Source organism: Aotus nancymaae, unplaced genomic scaffold (assembly GCF_030222135.1).
Source record: "Aotus nancymaae isolate 86718 unplaced genomic scaffold, 86718_ANA_hifiasm-v0.15.2.pri h1tg000057l, whole genome shotgun sequence".
In the NCBI taxonomy this organism is placed as follows: Eukaryota; Metazoa; Chordata; class Mammalia; order Primates; family Aotidae; genus Aotus; species Aotus nancymaae.
The window spans coordinates 8,749,533-8,771,156 of NW_026988471.1; the positions used below are offsets into that span (position 1 = coordinate 8,749,533).

The 21,624-nt window shown below is 39.9% G+C and overlaps 1 protein-coding gene across 5 annotated transcripts in view; it reads right to left on the minus strand.

Annotated features, from left to right (window-relative positions):
* ADAM17 (ADAM metallopeptidase domain 17) overlaps nt 1-21,624 on the minus strand; it is a 67,254-nt gene that overhangs the window by 26,495 nt on the left and 19,135 nt on the right. For 3 of the 5 annotated variants that reach the window (XM_064363835.1, XM_064363834.1, XM_064363836.1), the window contains exons 5-10: nt 16,826-16,994; nt 14,881-15,014; nt 11,558-11,647; nt 9,492-9,605; nt 6,725-6,869; nt 6,524-6,612 (exon numbers count right to left, since the gene is read on the minus strand). In XM_064363835.1, the coding sequence (XP_064219905.1) occupies nt 6,524-6,612; nt 6,725-6,869; nt 9,492-9,605; nt 11,558-11,647; nt 14,881-15,014; nt 16,826-16,994 (741 nt within the window). Of the gene's footprint in view, nt 1-6,523; nt 6,613-6,724; nt 6,870-9,491; nt 9,611-11,557; nt 11,648-14,880; nt 15,035-16,825; nt 16,995-21,624 lie in introns of those variants that run through there. The other 2 variants (XM_064363837.1, XM_064363838.1) reach the window with 2 other exon arrangements.

Consider the following 21,624-nt stretch of genomic DNA (forward strand, 5'->3'; position numbering starts at 1 on the left):
GAGTTCAAGACCAGCCTGGCCAACATAATGAAACCCCATCTCTACTAAAAATACAAAAAATTAGCCTGGTGTGGTGGTGGGTGCCTATAATCCCAGCTACTCGGGAGGCAGGAGAATTGCTTGAACCCAGGAGGCAGAGATTACAGTGAGCTGAGATCATGCCATTGTACTCCAGCCTAGGCAATAAGAAGGAAACTCCATCTCAAAAAAAAAAGAAAAAAACCCACAATAAACAAAAAAAATCAACACAACTGAGGAATAACAAAACGTTTTATTTTCTCAATGACTGAATTCATGTCTTATAACAATCTTTTTTTTTTTTTTTTTTTTTGAGATGGAGTTTCACTCTTGTTACCCAGGCTGGAGTGCAATGGCGCGATCTCGGCTCACCGCAACCTCCACCTCCTGGGTTCAGGCAATTCTCCTGCCTCAGCCTCCTGAGTAGCTGGGATTACAGGCACGCGCCACCGTGCCCAGCTAGTTTTTTGTATTTTTAGTAGAGATGGGGTTTCACCATGTTGACCAGGATGGTCTCGATCTCTTGACCTCGTGATCCACCCGCCTCGGCCTCCCAAAGTGCTGGGATTACAGGCATGAGCCACCACACCTGGCCTAATCTTAATGACCTAGAGGACTTGGTTTATTTAGAATCCAGTTGCAGGGCTGTACTTAATCTATCAGATTATCAAATGATTTCTATATGAAAATAAATTTTGCCAACAAAGCTAAACTTTTTTTCTCATATTTATCTGAATAAAATAAGAATATCAGACTTAAAAGCTGGGCGCAGTGACTCACACCTGTAATTCCAGCACTTTTGGGAAGCCAAGGCCGGCAGATCACTTGAGGTCAGGAGTTCAAGACCAGCCTGGCTAACATGGTGAAACCCTATCTTTATTAAAAATACAAAAATTAGCCAGGCATTGTGGTGGCCACCTGTAATCCCAGCTACTTGGGAGGCTGAGGTGAAAGAATCGCTTGAACCTGGGAGGCAGAGGTTGCCATGAGCCGAGATAGGCCACTGAACCCCATTCTGGGCAACACAGCAATAGTCTGTCTTCAAAAAAAAAAAAAGAAGAATATTAAAATTCCTGATTTCTTTTTTCCTAAGGGAGGAAAAAAATCACTCCGTGGAACCTAAAAAAATAGTATTTTGCAAGTTATTTTTCTATACAAGAAGTCTTTCCAGCCGGGCACAGTGGCTCAAGCCTGTAATCCCAGCACTTTGGGAGGCCGAGGCGGGTGGATCACGAAGTCAAGAGATCAAGACCATCCTGGTCAACATGGTGAAACCCCGTCTCTACTAAAAATACAAAAAATTAGCTGGGCATAGTGGCGCGTGCCTGTAATCCCAGCTACTCAGGAGGCTGAGGCAGGAGAATTGCCTGAACCCAGGAGGCGGAAGTTGCGGTGAGTCGAGATTGCGCCATTGCACTCCAGCCTGGGTAACGAGAGCGAAACTCCGTCTCGGAAAAAAAAAAAAAAAAAGTCTTTCCACATGTTCATATTAAAACCACTGTGGGTGAAAAAACCTTAAATTTTTAGCAAAAGCACTCAAATCCCAAAGGTATAATGTGGAGAAATATCTCCTAACTGCTTTGGGAAAATTCATTAGTGGATTTGCTAATGACTCTAAAAATACCTCAAAAACTTCTAATCAAATTTCTTTTTTGCTTTATGTGTTAAGAGAAAAATTTCAGAAGACCAAAGAAAATATGTCACGAATTCAAACTATTAAGAAGTTGTGACTCCAAAAAAGTAAAGGAGCATGAGCTATTATGCACACATATGTATGTTTCTGTCCATGGTTTCTGGCTTATAACCCTCCATAAGTCCTGGTTACAGTCGTCTGTTACAATGTTGGGTGCTTTAGGGCTCAGAAGCAGTCCTCAGGAAACAGAATCTCTTTCTCTGACCGTCTCCTGTCCTCCTTTTACCTGTTCCAAGGCAGGACTCTAATCTGATTGTGGGTCAGAAGACCCTCAATCTCATTCTGGAGAGGGTCCTGCCCATTACTGTGGAGGAAGGAAAGCTGCAGAGAGGTCAAGGAGAATCTGGACAGGCCTTGGAGGTTTCCCCCATTAAGTCTATTAGTATGAGAACGTACCCATTTTGTCCAATTACATTTCTACACGGTTGTCATGCATGCTTATGTAAGGAAGCCTCCAAAAAATCCCAAAGGACAGGATTCAGAGATCTTCCAGAGAGCATTCTGAATACGTGGAGGTTGACAGGAAGGTGCAGAACTCATTCATGTGCCAGGAGGGAGACACATCCCAACTCCACAGGGACAGAAGCTCCTGTACTTTAGACCCTTCCAGACCTTGCCCTATGTAGCTCTTCATTTGGCTATTTCTTTGTATCCTTTCTTTTTTTCAGTTTTTAATTTTTTGGTGCAAAGTCTCCCTCTGTTGCTCAGATTGGAGTGCAGTGGCGCAATTTTAGCTCACTGCAATCTCCTCCTCCCAGGTTCAAGTGATTTTCCTGCCTCAGCCTCCTAAGTAGCTGGGATTACAGGCAGACACCACCACACCTGGCTAATTTTTGTATTTTCAGTAGAGATAGGGATGCACCATCCTTGGCTAGGCTGGTCTCAAACTCCTGACTTCAAGTGATCTACCCACCTCGGCCTCCCAAAGTGCTGGAATTATAGGTGTGAGCCACCATGCCCTGCTTCTTTGTATCCTTTAAAATATCCTATGTAATAAACCCGTAAATGTAAGTTAAGTATTTCCATGAGTTATGTGAGCCACTTGAGTAAATTAATCAGACCCAAAGAGGAGGTCGTGGAAACTCCAACTTGAAGCCAGTTGGTCAGAAGTTCTGGAGGCTCAGACTTATAACTGGTGGGGAGGAGGAAACAGTCAGTCTTGTGGGACTGACCCTCAAGCTGTGAGATCTGACACTATTTCTGGATGCATAGTGTTTGAATTGCATTGGAGGACACCTAGCTGATGTCTACTGTTTGACGTGTGGGGTTTTGGTCTGGTCATAGAAGTCTTCTGAGCTGATGATGATTGTTTTGATGTGAGAATAGAGGAAAAACACAGTTTGAGACATGTTTTTTTTCCCTAAAACAAAGTACAATAAGAAAAATAAATTTAGAAATTAAAAGGTTCCCAAAAACTAATCTTTTTTTTTCTCATACCATTTTACATTTGTTTTTGTTTTTGCTTTTTGCTTTAAGAGACAGGGTCTCACGAAATTGCTCAGGCTGGAATGCAGTAGGTATTCACATATGCAATTATCACACTACAGCCTCTAACTCTTGGCCTCAAGTGATCCTCCCACTTCAGCCTCCTGTAGCTGGGGCTATAGGCTCCTGCCACCAGCTGAGGCTGTTTTTAAATCACCCAAAGTCCATAGTTTATGTTAGGGTTCACGCTTATGTTGTATATTCTATGTGTTTCAACAAATGCATAATGTCTTATACTGACAAAGTATCATACAGAGGAGTTTCCCGCCCTCCAACTATTCATCCCTCCTTCCTCCAACACCTAGCAATCACTGATCGTTTTATAGCTTGCACAGTTTTGTCTTTTCCAAAATGTCACATATTTGGAATCACATAGTATGTAGCCTTTCAGATTGGCTTATTTCACTTAGTAGTATGCTTTTAAGGTTCTTCTATGTCTTTTTATGCCTTGATAGCTTTTTTTTTTCCTCATTGTATGGATGTGCCAGTTTATCCATGCACCATCTGAAGGATATCTTAGTTGTTTCCAAGTTTTGTCAATTATGAATTAAGCTGCCATAAACATTCTTATGGCCAGGTGTGGTGGCTCACAACTGTAATCCCACCACTTTGGGACGTCAAGGCAGGCAGATCACCTGAGGTCAGGAGTTTGAGACCAGCCTGGCCAACGTGGTGAAGCCTTATCTCTGCTAAAAATACAAAAATTTGCCAGGCGTGGTGATGCACGCTTGTAATCCCAGCTACTTGGGAGGCTGAGACAGGAGAATTGCTTAAACCCAGGAGGCGGAGGAGGCAGTGAGCCGAGATCGTGCCATTACACTCCAGCCTGGGTGACAAGAATGAAACTGCATCTCAAAAAAAAAAAAAAAACAGAGAGAAAGAAAGAAACTGCCAAACTGTCTTCCAAAGTGGCTGCTCCATTTTGTATTCCCACCAGCAATTAATGAAGAATTCCTGTTGCTCTACAGCCTTGTTGGAATTGTGTTACCAGTGTTTGGGATTTTACCCACTCTAATAGGCTACCAGTAATAGCTCATTGTTGTTGGGTTTCTTAAAAAGTTTTTCATAGAGATGGGGTCTCACTAATGTCGCCCAGGCTGGTCTCAAACTCCTGGGCTCAAGCAATCCTCCCACCTCAGCCTCCTGAGCAGCTAGGACTACAGGCGTGTACCCCTGCACCCGGCTTCATTGTTAATTTGCAATTTCCTAATGACATATGACATTGAGCATCTTTTCATATAATTCTCTGCTATCTGAACATCTTTGAAGGTATCTGTTCTGCTCTTTTGTCTATTTTTAAATTGGGTTGTTCATTTTCTTATTGTTGAGTTTTAAGAGTTCTTTATACATTTGGAAATTTAAGTTTTTTTTGTTTTTTTTTTTAAGTTTTATAGAGACAGGTTCTACAATCTTGGCCAGGTTAGTTTCAAACTCCTGGGCTCAAGTGATTCTCCTGCCTTGGCCTCCCAAAGTGCTGGAATTATAGGAATGAGCCATCATGCCTGGCCTCTTTGTATATTTCAGATAGCAGTCTTTTCTCAGATGTGTCTTTTGCAAATATTTTCCGGTACCCTACACCAAGTATAAACATACACCAAGTATAACATCACAGTCAAAATATCAGTATACCAGCCAGCACTTTGGGAAGCCGAGGTGGGTAGATCACTGGAGGTCAGTGGTTCATGTGACCAGCCTGGCCAACATGGTGAAACCCTGTCTCTACTTAAAAAAAAAATACAAAAATTAGCTAAGCGTGGTGGCAGGCACCTGTAATCCCAACTACTTGGGAGGCTGAGGCAGGAGAATTGCTTGAACTCGGGAGGCAGAGGTTACAGTGAGCCAAGATGGTGCTACTGCACTCCAGCCTGGGCCACAGAGCAAGACTCTGTCTCAAAAACAACAAAAATTAAATAAAAATTAAAAATCAGTATATCAGATCCTAATATTTCCTACCAATATCTACTCTCCCCTTCTTTCTTACTTAAGAGCCCTAATTTTGCTCAGGGCAGCAATATACTCAGCTAAAACAGCCACCTTTCCACATTCCATTGAGGGAAACGGCAGCCATGTGACCTAGTGCTGTCCAGTAAGATGTAAACAAAAGCCAGGATGGGGCTTCCAGAGCAGCTTTTTAGAAGGGCCAGATTAGGCTAGCCATGTTCTCTTTCTCCTCCTTTCTCCAGCACAGAACAGAGCTATCTTACAATCGTGAGGTGGCATACATGAGAACAAAGGCCTCCTGCTCATTCTTGAGTCCCTGAGGGCACCTCAGTTGCTGTACCACCCAGAAAATGCTATCCCTGAACTTCTTGTTGACTGAGACAAATAAACCCCTTATATAAACCACTGTTTATTTAATTTTCTGTTATTTGTAGTCAAACACATTTTAACAGACAGAGCGGGAGAAAAACAAAATCTTAAGACCTTCCAGAGAAAAAAACAGGTGACACACAAAGATATGAACTCAAAATGACTTCCGACTCTTTAAAAGCAATATGCACAGAAGACCATAGAGAACATGAGAACTGAGAATATACTCAGCCAAAATTATCAATCAGACTTAAGAGTGGAATAAAGACATTTTCAGATAATGTGAAATACCAACAACTTGCAGGTCATGTACCTTTTCTCAGGAAGTTCCTGCAAGCTACACTACACCAAAATGATAGCATTGAAAAAGAGGGAGACCCTGGAAATAAGAAGGTGTGGGATGCCTTGAATGACAGCTGCACCACAGGACTAGGAGACAGGGAGCTCTAAGAGGAGCTGCAAGTCAGAGGACTCTGGGAAGGAGGGGTTCAAGAAAAGCAGCAGTCCTCACATGTTTCAAAAGAAGGCTCACAGGCCATTTTTATTTTCTTCTTTATACTTTTTCATATATCCCACAAAAATACAAAAGTTTTATTTAGGCAGAAATAAAAAAGCAGTATATATTACATTTTTTAAAAAATACCTACATGGCCGGGCGCAGGGGCTCATGCCTATAATCCCAACATTTCAGGAAGCCAGGGCAGGCAGATCATGAGGTCAGGAGTTCGAGACCATCCTAGCCAACATAGTGAAACCCCGTCTCTACTAAAAATACAAAAATTAGCTAGGCGTGGTGGTGCACACCTGTAATCCTAGCTACTCAGGAGGCTGAGGCAGGAGAATGACTTGAACCTGGGAGGCAGAGGTTGCAGTGAGCCAAGATCACGCCACTGCCTTCAGCCTGGGCGACAGAGCAAGACTGTCTCAGAGGGAAAAAAAACAAACTACATAAATATATAACTGAGGTTCTGCTACAATAAACTCTAACACTATCCTTTTAAAAATAAAAGAACGTACCTTTGTAAGGATGGTTTTACCATAATTCTTTGTGCTGGTCAAACCACTATTCAAATAGATATTTTTCCTCCCAGTTGGGCTATAATAAGCTAAAGTCAAAAGGAAACAGAGATAAACTGCTTATTAAATACAGAATTATAATATAATCCAATCAGTGTATAATCCCAGCGTCATATTCACACAAGAAACGAAAAAACTTACCCTTTGGACAAACGCCTCCATGGCTGTTTGCTCTGGGAGAGCCAACATAAGCCAATCCAAGAGTTCCCATATCAAAATCTTGGTATGTGAAAAGGTGTGCCAAGCAAACTTTAGATGCTTCCTCAGCTATATCAAAGCTGAATTGCTTTGAAAAATTTAAAAAAAAGCATTCTTAATTTGATTAACAATTACATCAAATTAAAAGATGAAATCTAAATCAACTAAACATTCCAGAACAGAACCATGATGGTTCGCAGCTCAGCACCAGCAATCACAACCTCGTGCAGTGCATTGCCCTTTCCCTAAAGTGTTCCTCCACCTGCACAGGTGAGAGGCAGACACTGTCATCCACAAAGGGGCACAAAAGGGAAGAGCCCAGAAGCTTGTTCCAGCTGTTCAGAACTAACTCCCTGCTCCTCTGAGGGCTGTTCTGAAGACATACAGCCCAGCACTAGAGATGCTCCAATTCAACAAGGGGACTACAGCACCCCAGACCAAAACAGATCCCTCTCAAGTATTTCAAGGATTCAATTCGTTTTATAGAAATTTTAATTTTAAACTTTTTTGAGCTTCATAATATAGTCATTTATATAAATATACACTTACAGAAAAGCATATATACTCAGTTTTATGTTACTAAAATAAAGATTTTAAATCCATTTAAATCAGCACTGTAGGTTTGAGAGGATTTTTTTTCTTAATTTAAAAGGGCTTCATACATTATTTTAAAAACCTCTACCATAATCGTCCAGGGTCTCCAAGTTTTAAAATCTTGATTTTTTGAGTTTTATTAATTATTATTCTTTATTTGAAACAGGGTCTCGCTGTGTCACCCAGCATGGAGTGCAGTGGCACAATCACGGCTCACAGCAGCCTCGCCCTCCCAGGCTCAAGTAAACCTCCCACCTCAGCCTCCCAAGTAGCTGGTACTAAAGGCATGTGTCACCATGCCCGGCTAATTTTTGTATTTTTTATACACCATGTTGCCCAAGCTAGTCTTGAACTCCTGGGCTGAAGTGATCCGCCAGCCTCAGCCTCGCTAAGTGCTGGGATTACAGGCATGAACCACCATGCCTGGCCAAAACTCTCGATTTTTAAAATGCTTTAAATGAGAGGCCAGAGAGCCCTGTATGAGGAATGAAGTGTGGCTGCATGGGGATTCTGATAGTTCTGTGGTAAAAGAGTAAGGCTTCTAAGAATATTCTAGGAGCCTTAGGGAAGAAAACTGGAGAGTAGCACCTGTCAACACAAGTCATTCTTTTTGGTTCCTCCCCTGCCATGGGCTGTCTGGAGGCTCACAGAAAAGCAGACAGGTGCAGTGGTTCAGCTGTTCTAGGACTCAGGAGATCTGTGCTCAATTCGACCTCTGCCATTACCAGTCATATGAATAACCAGACAAGTCATTTGATCCTTCTGTTACTGGCTGAATTGTGCCACTCCAAAATTCAAATGTTGAAGTCTTAACTCTCAACAGTACCCTAGAATGTGATTGTATTTGGAAACAGGGCCCTTAAGGAGGTAATTAAGGTAAAATGAGGTCATATGGGTGGGCCTTAATCCAATATGGCTGGTGTTCTGATAAGGAGATCAGAACATAAACACACACTGAGGGAAGGACCATGTGAGAACACAGGGAGAAGACAGCATCTACATCCCAAGAAGAGTGGCCTCAGAAGAAATCAACCCTGCCAGTGCCTTGATTTTGGACTTCGAGCTTCCAGAACTGTGAGAAACCAAATCTCTGTTGTTGCAGTGCCTCAGCCTGTGCTGCTCTGTCATGGCAGCTAGAATAAACAAACACACTTGCTGAGCCTCTTCACAACAATGATGCTGTCTCAATCAACCTCTCAGGCTGCTCAGCAGATCAAATTAGACAAGGTATGAATGAGTACCAAACACAGGTGCTGCACATTATGCTTCTCCACCTGGACGAAGAGTTATAATATCCTTTAATTCTATTCAAGCTTTGAAAACTTGATTTCAGCCTCACGAGACCCTAAACAGAGAATCCAGATGAGCCACACCATACCTGGACCAGCCAATGCAAACTGTGAGACACGTAAGTTTTGTTCTAAGTTGCTCAACTTGTGATAATTTGTTAAAGCAACAACAGGAAACTAATACACTTACCAACATATTAAAAGATAAAAACTATCGCTTCATAGAAGGTCATTCTATGCCAAAGTAATAGCACACACAAAACCAAGACACTGGAATCACGTGGCAGTATCCTGTTATATGGCAAGACTCCAAATAACATAAAATGACTAGCCATCTTAGATTCATCATCAGAATAATAACAAAAATTTTTAATTCCTGTAGAGAACTTTCAGATCTCCAAGCTATATGTCTACTGTCCAATACATGTTCATAAATGCCTGTTTGATAATTCCTGCCCTAAAGGATAAATTGATAAGCTTCAGAGAGACCTGAACTAAGTGTGCAGAACTAACAAAACGGTGTGCAAAAACTCTATATATTGAGTACCCATGTTATTTTCTAAAGAAGATCCACTGATTTCCTCGTTACATCCTCAAAGATATTAAGGTTAAGAAGCATTGCTTTATAGCATTTTTCTTTCTCAGTGTTTTTGTTATTTGTTGTCTGCCCTTCTACACAGGATAGGGTTACAGTTGGATTAGCAGGGGAGACTGCTTCTGGGTTTCCATCTTCTTTTCTAACATGCTCTTTCATTAATGCACATATAATCCACATATCAGAAATCACAAAGTGGTGTTAGCACCATATCCAGGATTTCATGACCTACCTCTAGCAACATCTTCACATCCCAAGCATCCTTTTCTTCATTTGGGTAACTTTTTGCCATATTGTAGTGCTTTTCACCAGGTTTTACCTCTTGTGGAGACTTGAGAATGCGAATCTATACTTAAAGAGATAATACACTTAGAACACTTCCAAAGTAAATCAGAAGATTCTGAATACTGCATTATTTTATGTTCAAAAAAAGAATCATTCTAGAAAAAAACATTTTAAAATCAAAATTCATAAATTCTTCAGTTCTAATATTCAATGTTTGATACAAACAGAGAAGCGTATGGTATGGAAAACATATATGTCAATGAATTATTTATAATGTTGTAAGTGTACTCCTAAAGCTTCATATCCTCCATGTTTATTCTGAAAAAATAAGAACTTGGGTTACAGGAGCCTAAAATATTTATTACAATATGTCAATAATTTAGGAAAGAATAATAAAATATACATCACTTTGTGCATCGAAGGAATAAAAGATTAAGAATAGAGGCTTCTTATATGTGCATTTCAGACAAATTCATATTAAGCCTACTAAGAAGGAAAAAAAAGTAACAAAGGCTCCCATTAGTGAGTTTGAGATTAAAAAAAAAAAAAGAGGGAAACCATGCTCAGCTCAGAGTTTCTGTGTGTCACTCCTTCCCTGCCTGCCTGCCTGCCTGCAGAGAAGGCTCATTCTGGTCTCCTCTGCCACCATGTGGTAAGCTTACTGGGGTGGGCTCTGCTGTTTCAGTGTTGGGTGGTCAAAGTCAAATCTGAAATAGAACTACTTAGAAGGCCACCATGATGCACATCTAAACCACATCCTCCAACCCATTCTTCATCAGATGTAAAGAAGTTCATGTTTTAATCTCCTATATTACTCCTGTATTCTTCAATTGGTTCCAAATGCCTAAAGCAAAAAGAAACTTAATTTACAGATTCCCTAAAACTCAAACATGATGCAGCTATTTATAATAAAACAAGCAAGGCAGCTTTAGATACATGAACATGAAATACTCTCCAACACACTGTGAAATGAAAAAGCAAGGTGTAAAAGTGTACCACATAACACCATTGTGTCAAATACAGACATATACATACGATATACATGCATACAACATCTCTAGAAAGATACATATGAAACTGGTGACATGAATGTCTTTGGGGAAAGGAACTGGTTTGACAATAAACAGGCTGCAGAGACTTACTTTTCACTGGTTTTTGTACTGTGTATATGTTACCTATTCAAATAATAACTTAAAAAGAAAATGCAAAATAGTAAATGACAATGAAAAGGGAAAAGAATTCTTAGTTTTATACAAGTATTATCAAAGTTTAACATGTATAAACATGGTGAATGATTTCAAAAAAATTTTCTTTTAAAAAAAACCTCTAAATTCTATACTATAGAACTTATAAAAATATGGTTTACTACAAAAAGCCTGGAAAAAATTGATATAACAATTTATATAATTTACATATCAAAATGTCTCTCTGCCCAAAGCAATACCCCATGTTAGTATAGTCTTTTTAATTAGTCTTAGCAATTTGAAATAACTTTTACTATGAGCTGTTATTAAGATCACATTAATATAACATTGCTAGATATACTCTAGTAACAGATTACAAGGAATCAGAAGGAGATATTTGAGGGGAAAGAACCTAAAGGTTCTGAATATATAAATACTGCCTTTCAAAGGTACACAGTATTTTTTGGCAAATTCTTCTGACTAAAGAGTCAATGATATGTGTCAGAGTTTTAACTAAAGACTTAAGCATCATCAGAGGAGGAAAAAAAACTACAGAGAATAAAAAGGCCATGAATTCAAAGAAGGAACAAAGCATAGCAGCATAAAAGGCTTTCAACTTAAAAAGAGACTAAGGACAGAAAACTTCACAATCTAGAACTAATTAACATCAAAAATGCTGCACAATTCATCAGAAAAAAATCACTGGCATTTGAGAGTACCAATTTACAATTATTGTTAAGAACAAGTTTTTGGGTTTTGAATGCAGGTGACAAATATTTACATCATATAACTTAAGAGAGTAATATAAGCCATATCTGTTGATAAATACCTGCTCAATCTGTATTCCGTAGCCTTTAAAACCTGCATTATCCCATGAAGTGTTCCGGTAGATGTCATCAACTCTGTCAATTAGCTCTATCTGTGAATATTTAAAAAAGAAAAAAACACATTATGTAGCTCTACCTCTCTTCGCAATGCAATATAAAATCTATGGGGAAAAAAATCTCACTTTAGAGAAAATGCCATTGCAAAAGTTTCTACTTTCACAAAAACTAGCATTAAGATGTTACTGTACAAGAGTATTCCCAGCCCTTGGCCCCAAACTTAAAGTGCTGTTACCAGAATAAAACAATGGTACAGTTTAACCTAAATTTCAGTACTCAATTGCATATGGAACCAAAATGACAACAGGCTTTTTAAAAAAACGACCGTTCCGGCCACAATAAAAATAAAATTTTAAAGTCAATCAATATACCTCAAATACAGCTGACCCTTGAACAACATAGATTTGAACTTCAAGTGTCCACTTATATGTGGATTTCCTTGAGCCTCTGTCACCCGAGACAATATGACCAACCCTTCCTCTTCCTCCTCAGTCTACTCAACATGAAGATGACAAGGATGAAGACCATTATCCACTTCCACTTAGTGAACAGTAAATGTACTTCCTCTTATGATTTTTTTTTTTGTAACAGGGTGTTTTTTTGAGACAGGGTCTTGCTCTGTTACCAGGGGTGCAGTACAGCGGCACAATCATGACTCACTATAGCCTGAATTTCTGGGCTCAAGAGATCCTCTCACCTTAGCCTCCTGAGTGACAGAAGGCTACAGGCACATACCACCATCCCCAGCTCTTTTTTTTTTTTTTTTTTTTTTTTTTGAGATGGGATCTTGCTTTGTTGCCCAAGCTGATCTCAAACTCCTGGCTTCAAGAGATCCTCCTGCCTTGGCCTCCCAAAGTGCTGGGATTACATGTATGAGCCACTGTGCAACTGGCCCCTTATAATTTTCACCATAACATTTCCCTTTCTCTAGCTTATTTGATTGTAAGAACACAGTAATAATATATATAAAAAATATGTATTAATCAACTGTTATTTTATTGGTAAGGCTTTTGGTCAACAGTAGACTATTAGTAGTTAATTTTTTGGACAGTTATACAAGGGCCAGGCACAGCGGCTCATGCCTGTAATACCAACACTTTGGGAGGCTGAAGCAGGAGAAGTGCTTAAGCTCAGAAGTTTGAGACCATCTTGGGCAAGTCTCCATCTCTACTAAAAATCAAAAAGTTAGCCAGGAAGGATGGTGAACACCTGTTGTCACAGCAACTCATGAGGCTGAGGTGGGAAGACTGCTTTGGCCTGGGCAACAGAGGCTGCAGTGAGCTATGATTTCATCACTGCACTCCAGCCTTGGCAACAAAGCCTTAAAAAAAAGTTAATGAGGATTTTTGACTGCAGAAGGAAGGTCAGTCTTCTAACCCCAGTTAGAAGTACTGTTCCTGGGTCAACTGTATTCCTTTCTAAAAAGAATTCCATCTTCACTCTCTCTTGGCAAGTACCTGTTCCTGGGTCAACTGTATTCCTTTCTAAAAAGAATTCCATCTTCAATGCCTTCCCCAGAAACAAGTAAGAGGCTGTGACAGACAACCGCCAAACCTATTCCCCCACTCTCATCCCAAAAAGTTCAGCACTGAGGAGTGGGTAAGAAGACAGCCAGAAAGAACAAGGTTCATTTCAGCAATCCTCCTTCTTTTGTTCTCTGATTTGGGAAAACTGAAGAAGGGACAGTATAGTTATGAAGGCAAACAACACAAGAAAGAATAAAATGCTAATTACCTATCTTTTTCGCAAAAAGAAAATCCTACTGTTCAAAAACTGGGTTGATGAGGTTTGTTCAGCAACTGTGAAACAAGTTATGTCTAAAAAATTGTAAAAAACACAATTTTTAAGACTAGATCTCTCATTATATTCATATTTGTAGTGCAATGAACAAAGAAGTAATATAAGACGAACCCCTTAATACAAAACCCAGATTAAGAGAGAAGCTTTTATTTTTTTGAGACAGAGTCTTGCTCTTTCGCAATCTCAGCTCACTGCAACCTCTACTTTCTGGGTTCAAGTGATTCTCCTGCCTCAGCCTCCCGAGTAGTTGGGACTATAGGCGCACACCACGCCTGGCTAATTTTTTGTATTTTTAGTAGAGACGGGGTTTCACTGTGTTAGCCAAGATGGTCTCAATCTCCTGACCTCGAGATCCGCCCACCTTGGCTTCCCAAAGTGCTGGGATTACAAGCGTGAGCTACCATGCCCGGCCAAGAGAAGCTTTTTTAAGTAAGAATCTCTCTTACTTAGAAACAAGAATCACAGTGACTCTTACTAGCTTCATAATAAATTCACTTGATATGAGGCTGGGCGCTGTGGCTCATGCCTGTAATTCCAGCTACTCATGAGTCTGAGGCAGAAGAACTGCTCAAACCCAGGAGGCGGGGGCTGCAGTGAGCTGAGATTGTGCCACACTGCACTCCAGCCTGGGTGACACAGTGAGACTTTGTGTCAAAAAAAAAAAATTTCATTTGAAAGGAAGGGAAGGGAAAAAAGGATGAGGGAGAGTATGAATAAAATGAACAGAATAGGAAAAGCAAGGCAATGAGAAAGACATCTTTACTGCACCAGTCTCTTCTTACTTCATGAACAGTTGCATTCTACATTATTCTCTCAATAACAAACAACATTTTGGTCAATGCCAAGTAATCATGACAAATGAGGTCACATTAGCAAAAAATGTCAACGAAAAATGATTCCCCTGACTTTTTAAAAGTCGTAACACTTCATGCTTAAAAATCTGGTATCATCACTTCTTAAATCTTTCCTTCACTTCTATGTCCTAAAGTTAGTATGACCATGAAAGTCCCACCTATTTCAAGTGAAGTCCAATGATTAGTTCTTTAACATGACGAACAAAACTCACCTTCCTCTCTGAAATATACGCAAAAGCAAAAGATAAACATGTTCATGCAAATACATATTTTTACATTCACATGTGACACCACAGATTCACTGCCATCATAGCAGTGATGTTTTTAAAGAGCTCACTTGTATCAAGAAGAAGGACTACATTATAACCTCTCCCAAACCCTATTTGCATAAATTCTAAGATGCAGAAAATATCAGTTCAAGGGCAAAATGGGCTGTCATAAGTTTGAAACTATAATTTCCATACAGTAATATAAAAACCTCAGAGAATACCCCTCAAACATTTTAGGGAAATAACAGAGTATCTGGAACAGATCTGGTTTCATTAAGTTTCATGGAATTTATCCACTCACACGAACTTTTTTCCCAACTACTTGATGCGATATCAAATACTTACTAAGTAATTTGTGGTCGTACTCTCTTCCCCTCTACCCATGTATCTGTAGAAGCGATGATCTGCTACCACCAATAATTTGCATGTGTTCTTCATGGGATCTGGGACAGCTCTTCTCTTCACCCGATGAACAAGCTCTAATATGAATTTGTATGCACTATTAAATCGAAATTCACCAGAACAGGGAGTTTTATGGTAACACTTTAAATCTAACATATTTTTGACACAAACATTATATGAGCTTAATATCATTAAAGGATCTTGAACAACAAAAAAACAATTTGGAGGAAGACAGAAAAGTGAAAAGTAATATGAAATTTAAACACTGCAGAATTCAAAACCAAGGACAAGTACCTTCTTAATTTTTAAAACACAGAAACTTAAAAAAGTGCTGGCCGGGTGCAGTGGCTCACGCCTATAATCCCAACACTCTGGGAGGCCGAGGTGGGCAGATCACTTGAGGTCAGAAGTTTGAGACCAGCCTGGCCAACATGGTGAAACACCGTCTCTACTAAAAAATACAAAAATTAGCCAGGTGTGGTGGCACATGCCTGTAATTCCAGCTACTCAGGAGGCTGACGCAGGAGAATAACTTGAACCTGGGAGGCAAAAGTTGCAGTAAGCCGAGATCGTGCCACTGCACTTCAGCCTGGGCAACAGAGTGAGAATCCATCTCAAAAAAAAAAAAAAAAGTGCTCAACAGAGTAAGGCAGGGCATGTTGGCTCAGGCCTGTAATCTCAGCACTTTGCGAGGCTGAGGTGGGCAAGTCACCTGAGGACAGGATTTTGAGACCAGCCTGGTCAACATGATGAAACCTCATCTCTACTAAAAATACAAAAATTAGCCAGGTATAGTGGCGCACACCCATAATCCCAGCTACTCTGAAGGCTGAGGCAGGAGAATCACTTGAACACAGGAGGTGGAGGTTGCAATGAGTCAAGATCATGCCATTGTACTAAAGCCAGGGCAACAAGAGTAAGACTCCATCTCAAAATAAATGCTTAAATAAAAAGTGCTCAAGAGAGTAAAACAGTCACCTAATGCTGGGCTATGAAGCTGTCAGTCATATTCTACAACAAGAAGTTTATGAATTAACCAAAGGAACCACTAAAAATGTCAAGACATTCACATTGAAAATTAGTTGGTGTTAACAGGACATCTTTCTTATGAAATAAATTAAGGATTTACTTATATATTAAAATGCTAAGATATAATTTTAAAAATATAACCATCTTTGGCTGGGCACACTGGCTCACATCTGTAATCCCAATACTTTCGGAGGCTGAGGCGGGCAGATCACTTGAGGCCAGGAGTTAAAGAACAGCCTGGCCAACATGGTGAAACCTCATCTCTACTAAAAAGACAAAAATTAGCCAGGAGTGGTGGCATGTGACTATAATCCCAGCTACTCAGGAGGCTGAGGCAGGTGAATCGCTTGAACCTAGGAGTCAGAGGTTGCAGTGAGCCAAGATCACTCTGATGCTGCTGCAAAAAAATTTAAAAACAACAAAAAAAACCTAACCAGAGGTGTTTTGGGTAGAAAAACTTGTATGCTTATCAGTATACAAGAAGGTTAACCATCTTGGGATAGTCTATTTAGAACACTCCTGCTACTAATTAATTTCTTATAAACTCTAAAGATTATCTTTCCATCATATTATCATTTCTAAATACCTGCAAGAATATTTTCCCTCAGATTACTCTGTTTCCCTTTTCCGTATCTTTTTTAAAGTCTAATCTTTGTTGTTCCCATTATTTTCTAGACTTTTCAACTCTTACATTATAGACAAAAGAACTTGAAAATTTCAGGAACAAAACCCTTATTTTCATGCCAAATACTACACTTACTTGATAAGCATGTTATTTTTTATCAGTTAACAACCACCCCTATTGAAGTCAATTGTAGTATGTTTGTTTCTTATCTGATATAACATCTTTAAGCCTTACCTTCAGGTGGTTCTCTGTCGATTAACCCTTTTGGGAGCAACTCTTCATTATTCACTTTTAAATAACCACACACTTTTGGAGACTGCAAACGTGAAACATTCTTGATATCTTCAGATTTATAAACTAACATTCTTTTGTCTTTGGTATCATTAACAAATCTCCAAAGTGGCTAAAACAGAAAATATGTATGACTGAGATGAAAAAAATAACAATTCCTAAACATTAAATTCTTCCAACATTCTTTGCTTAGTCTTAGACAACATTCATTTCTAGGTTAAGTAAACTGGTAAGTCATGTTATTAAACATAAATAATCTCAATTTTTATCATGTGGCGTTTCTATGCTGGTAAGTAAATACATAGATTATACACTGATTATTTTATCTGTATATAAATAAAGCCTTACATACTTTGCACATGTAATGAAATCTTTTAGAGGATGCATAAGATAAATATGCCTATCATTTTCCATTCATTCGTTAAAAAATATTCTGTAATATCTACTGTACACTGGCACTGTTATAGATGATGGTGCTATAGCAATGATAATTGGATAAAGTTTCTGTTCATGTAGCATTTTCATTTTAGCTTTCTAAATACTTAGGTGTTTGACACCTTTTTGCCATGCTAGGTTTTATCCACACACAAAAACACAAACATATTTACATAAAATGAAACTGAGAACTTGCAACAATAGGTCTGAACCTTATTACTGGTTTCAGGGAATGCAGTTCGTAAAAAAAATCTCCACTTACAATGTTACAAGGCCAGAGTAAATCACAATTAACATACTCCAAAGGTTACCCAAGTCAAAAGGATGTTTGTTTGGTTTCAAAGCAAAATTATTCTCTGTAAGAACACTGTCTCATCAGAACTAGGCAGTTTATGGGAGATACACAAAAAATATATTTATCTCCATCAGGGAAATGCAAATCAAAACCCCAGTGGGGGAAAAAAAAACCCCACAATGAGATACCCCTGAATACCCACTAGGATGACTATAATGAAAGACAAATACTAGTGAGGCTATAGAGAAATCCAGAACCCTCATATATGCTGATGAGAATGTAAAATGGTACAGCCACTTTAGAAAACAGTCTGCCAGGTCCTCAAAGGTTAAAAGTAGAATTACCATATGACCCAGCAATTCTGCTCCTAGTATATAACCAAGAGAAATGAAAACATAAGCAGTATTGTAAATCATAGCTAAAAAGTGGACACAATCCAAATGTCCATCAACAACTAATTAATGAATAAACAAAATGCAGTCTATCCATACAATGGAATATTATTCCACAATAAAAATAAATAAGATACAGATACAACATGGATGAACCTTGGAAACATTCTAGAAGAAGCCACACACAGGCCAGGCACAGTGGCTCACGTCTGTAATCCCAGCACTTTGGGAGGCCAAGGCAGGTGGGTAACTTGAGATCAGGAGTTTGAGACCAGCCTGGCCAACATAGTAAAACCCCCTCTCTACTAAAAAAATTCAAAAATTAGGCATGGTGGCAGGCACCTGTAATCCCACCTACTGGGGAGGCTGAGGCAAGAGAATCAGCTGAACCTAGGAGGCGGAGGGTGCAGTGAGCAGAGATTGCGCCACTGCACTCCAGCCTGGGTGACACAGCAAGACTCCGTCTCAAAAAAAAATTAAAAAAAAAAAAAAAAGAAGTCACACACAAAAAAAACACATATTATATAATTCCATTTATATGAGATGACCCAAATGGGCAAATCTAAACAGATAGCAGTTCGGAAGGAAGGGGGATGTATGGCTAAAAAATACAGCATTACTTTTCAGGTCATGAAAATGTTCTAAAATTGAACATGGTGGTGTTTGCACAACTCCATCAATATATGAAAAACTGCCAGGTGCAGTGGCTTACACTTGTAATCTCAACACTTTGGGAGGCCAAGGTGGGTGGATAACTTGAGGTAAGGAGTTCAAGACCAGCCTGACCAACATGGTAAAACCCCATCTCTACTGAAACACAAAAATTAGCTGGGCATGGTAGCAGGTGCCTGTAATCCCAGCTACTCGGGAAGCTGAGGCAGGAGTATCACTTGAACCCAGGAGGCAGAAGTTGCAGTGATTGTGCCACTGCACTCCAGCCTGGGTAACAAGTGAGACTCTGGCTCAAATACGTGTATGTGTATATTCACACACACACACACACACACATATTCACACACCAAAAAAACTACAAAACTGTGTATATTAAGTGGGTGAATAATGAATAATATAGTATGTGAATTATATCTCAAACTGTTAAATATTATCTGCATACACATCTTTGGTAATTCATGTATGAGGTAGATGTAACAAACAATGGTTACAGAATTTCAGGGCTGGTAGAGACCTCAAAAGTTAACTAACCCAACTCCTGGGCTACAGGAATCTTCCATATTTAGTAAAGTTCATTTGGCCTATAAATAGAAGTGAAAATTTTTTTCTTTGGGTCAAACATTTCTAAGTTGACACTGATTGTTTCCTAGTATAGCCAGTCTAGCATAGAAAGACAGGTGGCTTTGGGATCAGAGATATCTGCGTGCAAACCTCAACCTTACCTCACTATGTGCCTTGGACAAGTGCCCTGAGCATTATTTCCCTCATTAGGTAAAGCAGTGATAATACCTAAATTGAAAATTATGTAGATAATAAATCTAGTTTTATATTAAGATTTCAGGGCCGGGCCCAGTGGCTCATGCCTATAATCCCAGCACTTTGGGAGGCCGAGGCGGGTGGATCACGAGGTCAAGAGATCGAGACCATACTGGTCAACAAGGTTAAACTCTGTCTCTACTAAAAATACAAAAATTAGCTGGGCATGGTGGCGCACGCCTGTAGTCCCAGCTACTCGGGAGGCTGAGGCAGGAGAATTGCTTGAACCCAGGAGGCGGAGGTTGCGGTGAGCCGAGATCGCGCCATTGCACTACAGCCTGGGTAACAAGAGCGAAACTCCGTCTCAAAAAAAAAAAAGATTTCAAAAGAAAAGTGGTTGTTATTAATAAAAGCTAAGTCTATTACCATTATTACTAATAAGTTGATGGAAAAAATAATTTGATAAATAACTGACTAAAAGGCAGAAAACTTGATTGGATCCAGGACTGGAAAGCCAAAAAAAATCTACAAAGGATGTTTTGAGGATGACTAGAGATTTTGACCATGGCTTAATTATTAGATAATATTGTAACTGGCCGGTTAGCTCAGTTGGTTAGAGTGTGGTGCTAATAGATAATACTGTAGAATTCCTTTCATTTCCTCAGGTATGTTACTTTCATTACAGCTATATAAAAGAGTCCCTTTATTCCTAGGGATGCATACAGAAGTATTTAGGCGTGAAGTCTCATGATGTTTGCAAATGATTTTCTTATGTTTTGGAAAAAAAAAAGAGAGGAAACATCATATTATGTTAGCACTTGTTTAAGGGCTACAGGATAATTTTTTAATCTTTCTGTACATTTAAACATATTCTTTTCTTTTCTTTTTTGAGGCAGAGTTTCGTTCCGTCACCCAGGCTGGAGTGCAGTAGAGCAATCTCAGCTCACTGCAACCTCTGTCTCCCAGGTTCAAGCTATTCTCCTGCCTCAGCCTCCCGAGCAGCTGGGATTTCAGGCACAAGCCACAAAGCCCAGATAATTTTTGTATTTTTAGTACAGACACGGTTTCACCATGTTGGCCAGGCTGGTCTCGAACTCCTGGCCTGAAGTGATCTGCCCACCTCAGCTTCCCAAAGTGCTGGGATGACAAGCGTAAGCCACCGCACCAGCTTAACATTTTCAAAACTAAAAGTTGGGGGAGACTGAGCACGGTGGCTCACGCCTGTAATCCCAGCACTTTGGGAGGCTGAAGTGGGCAGATCACAAGATCAGGAGTTCGAGACCTGCCTAGACAACATGGTGAAACCCCGTCTCTACAAAACTTAGGCCAGGCACAGCAGCTCACGCCTGTAATCCCAGCACTTTGTGAGGCCGAGGCGAGTAGATCACCTGAGACCAGGAGTTCAAGACCAGCCTGGCCAGCCTGGCCAACACAGAAACCCTGCCTCTACTAAAAATACAAAAACTAGCCAGGTACCATGGTGCACACCTGTAATCCCAGCTACTTGGGAGGCTCAGGCAGGGGAAATGCTTGAACCTGGGAGGTGGAGGTTGCACTGGGCCAAGATCATGCCACTGCACTCCAGACTGGGTGACAGAGGGAGACTCCGTCTAAAAAAAAAAAAAAAAAAAAAAATTAGCTGGGTGTGGTGGTATATGCCTGTAATCCCAGCTACTTGGGAGGCTGAGGCAGTAGAACTGCTTGAACCTAGGAGGCAGAGGTTGCAGTGAGCCGAGATCACACCACTGCACTCCAGCCTGGGCAAGAGAGCAAGACTCCATTTCAAATAAATAAATAAAAGTTGCAGAAAAAATTATCTCACTATGCAAGTTTAACTCGGGTTTATTTATATAAATAGTAAGCTATGGTAAAGTCAATGATGGTTTAGAATATCTAATGGCTGGGCACAGTGGCTCATACCTGTAATCCCAGCACTTTGGGAGGCCAAGGCGGGAAGATTGCTTATGGCCAGGCATTTGAGACCAGCCTGGGCAACACAGTGAGACCTCATCAAAAATTTGATACTTTCTACAAAAATCTAACAAATTAGTTGGGCATGGTGGCAAGCACCTGTAGTCCCAGCTACGCAGGAGGCTGAAGAGAGATTGTTTGAGCCCAGGAGGTCAAGGCTGCAATGTGCTATGATGGCACCACTAAACTTCAGCCTGGGTGACAGAGGAAGACTCTGTCAT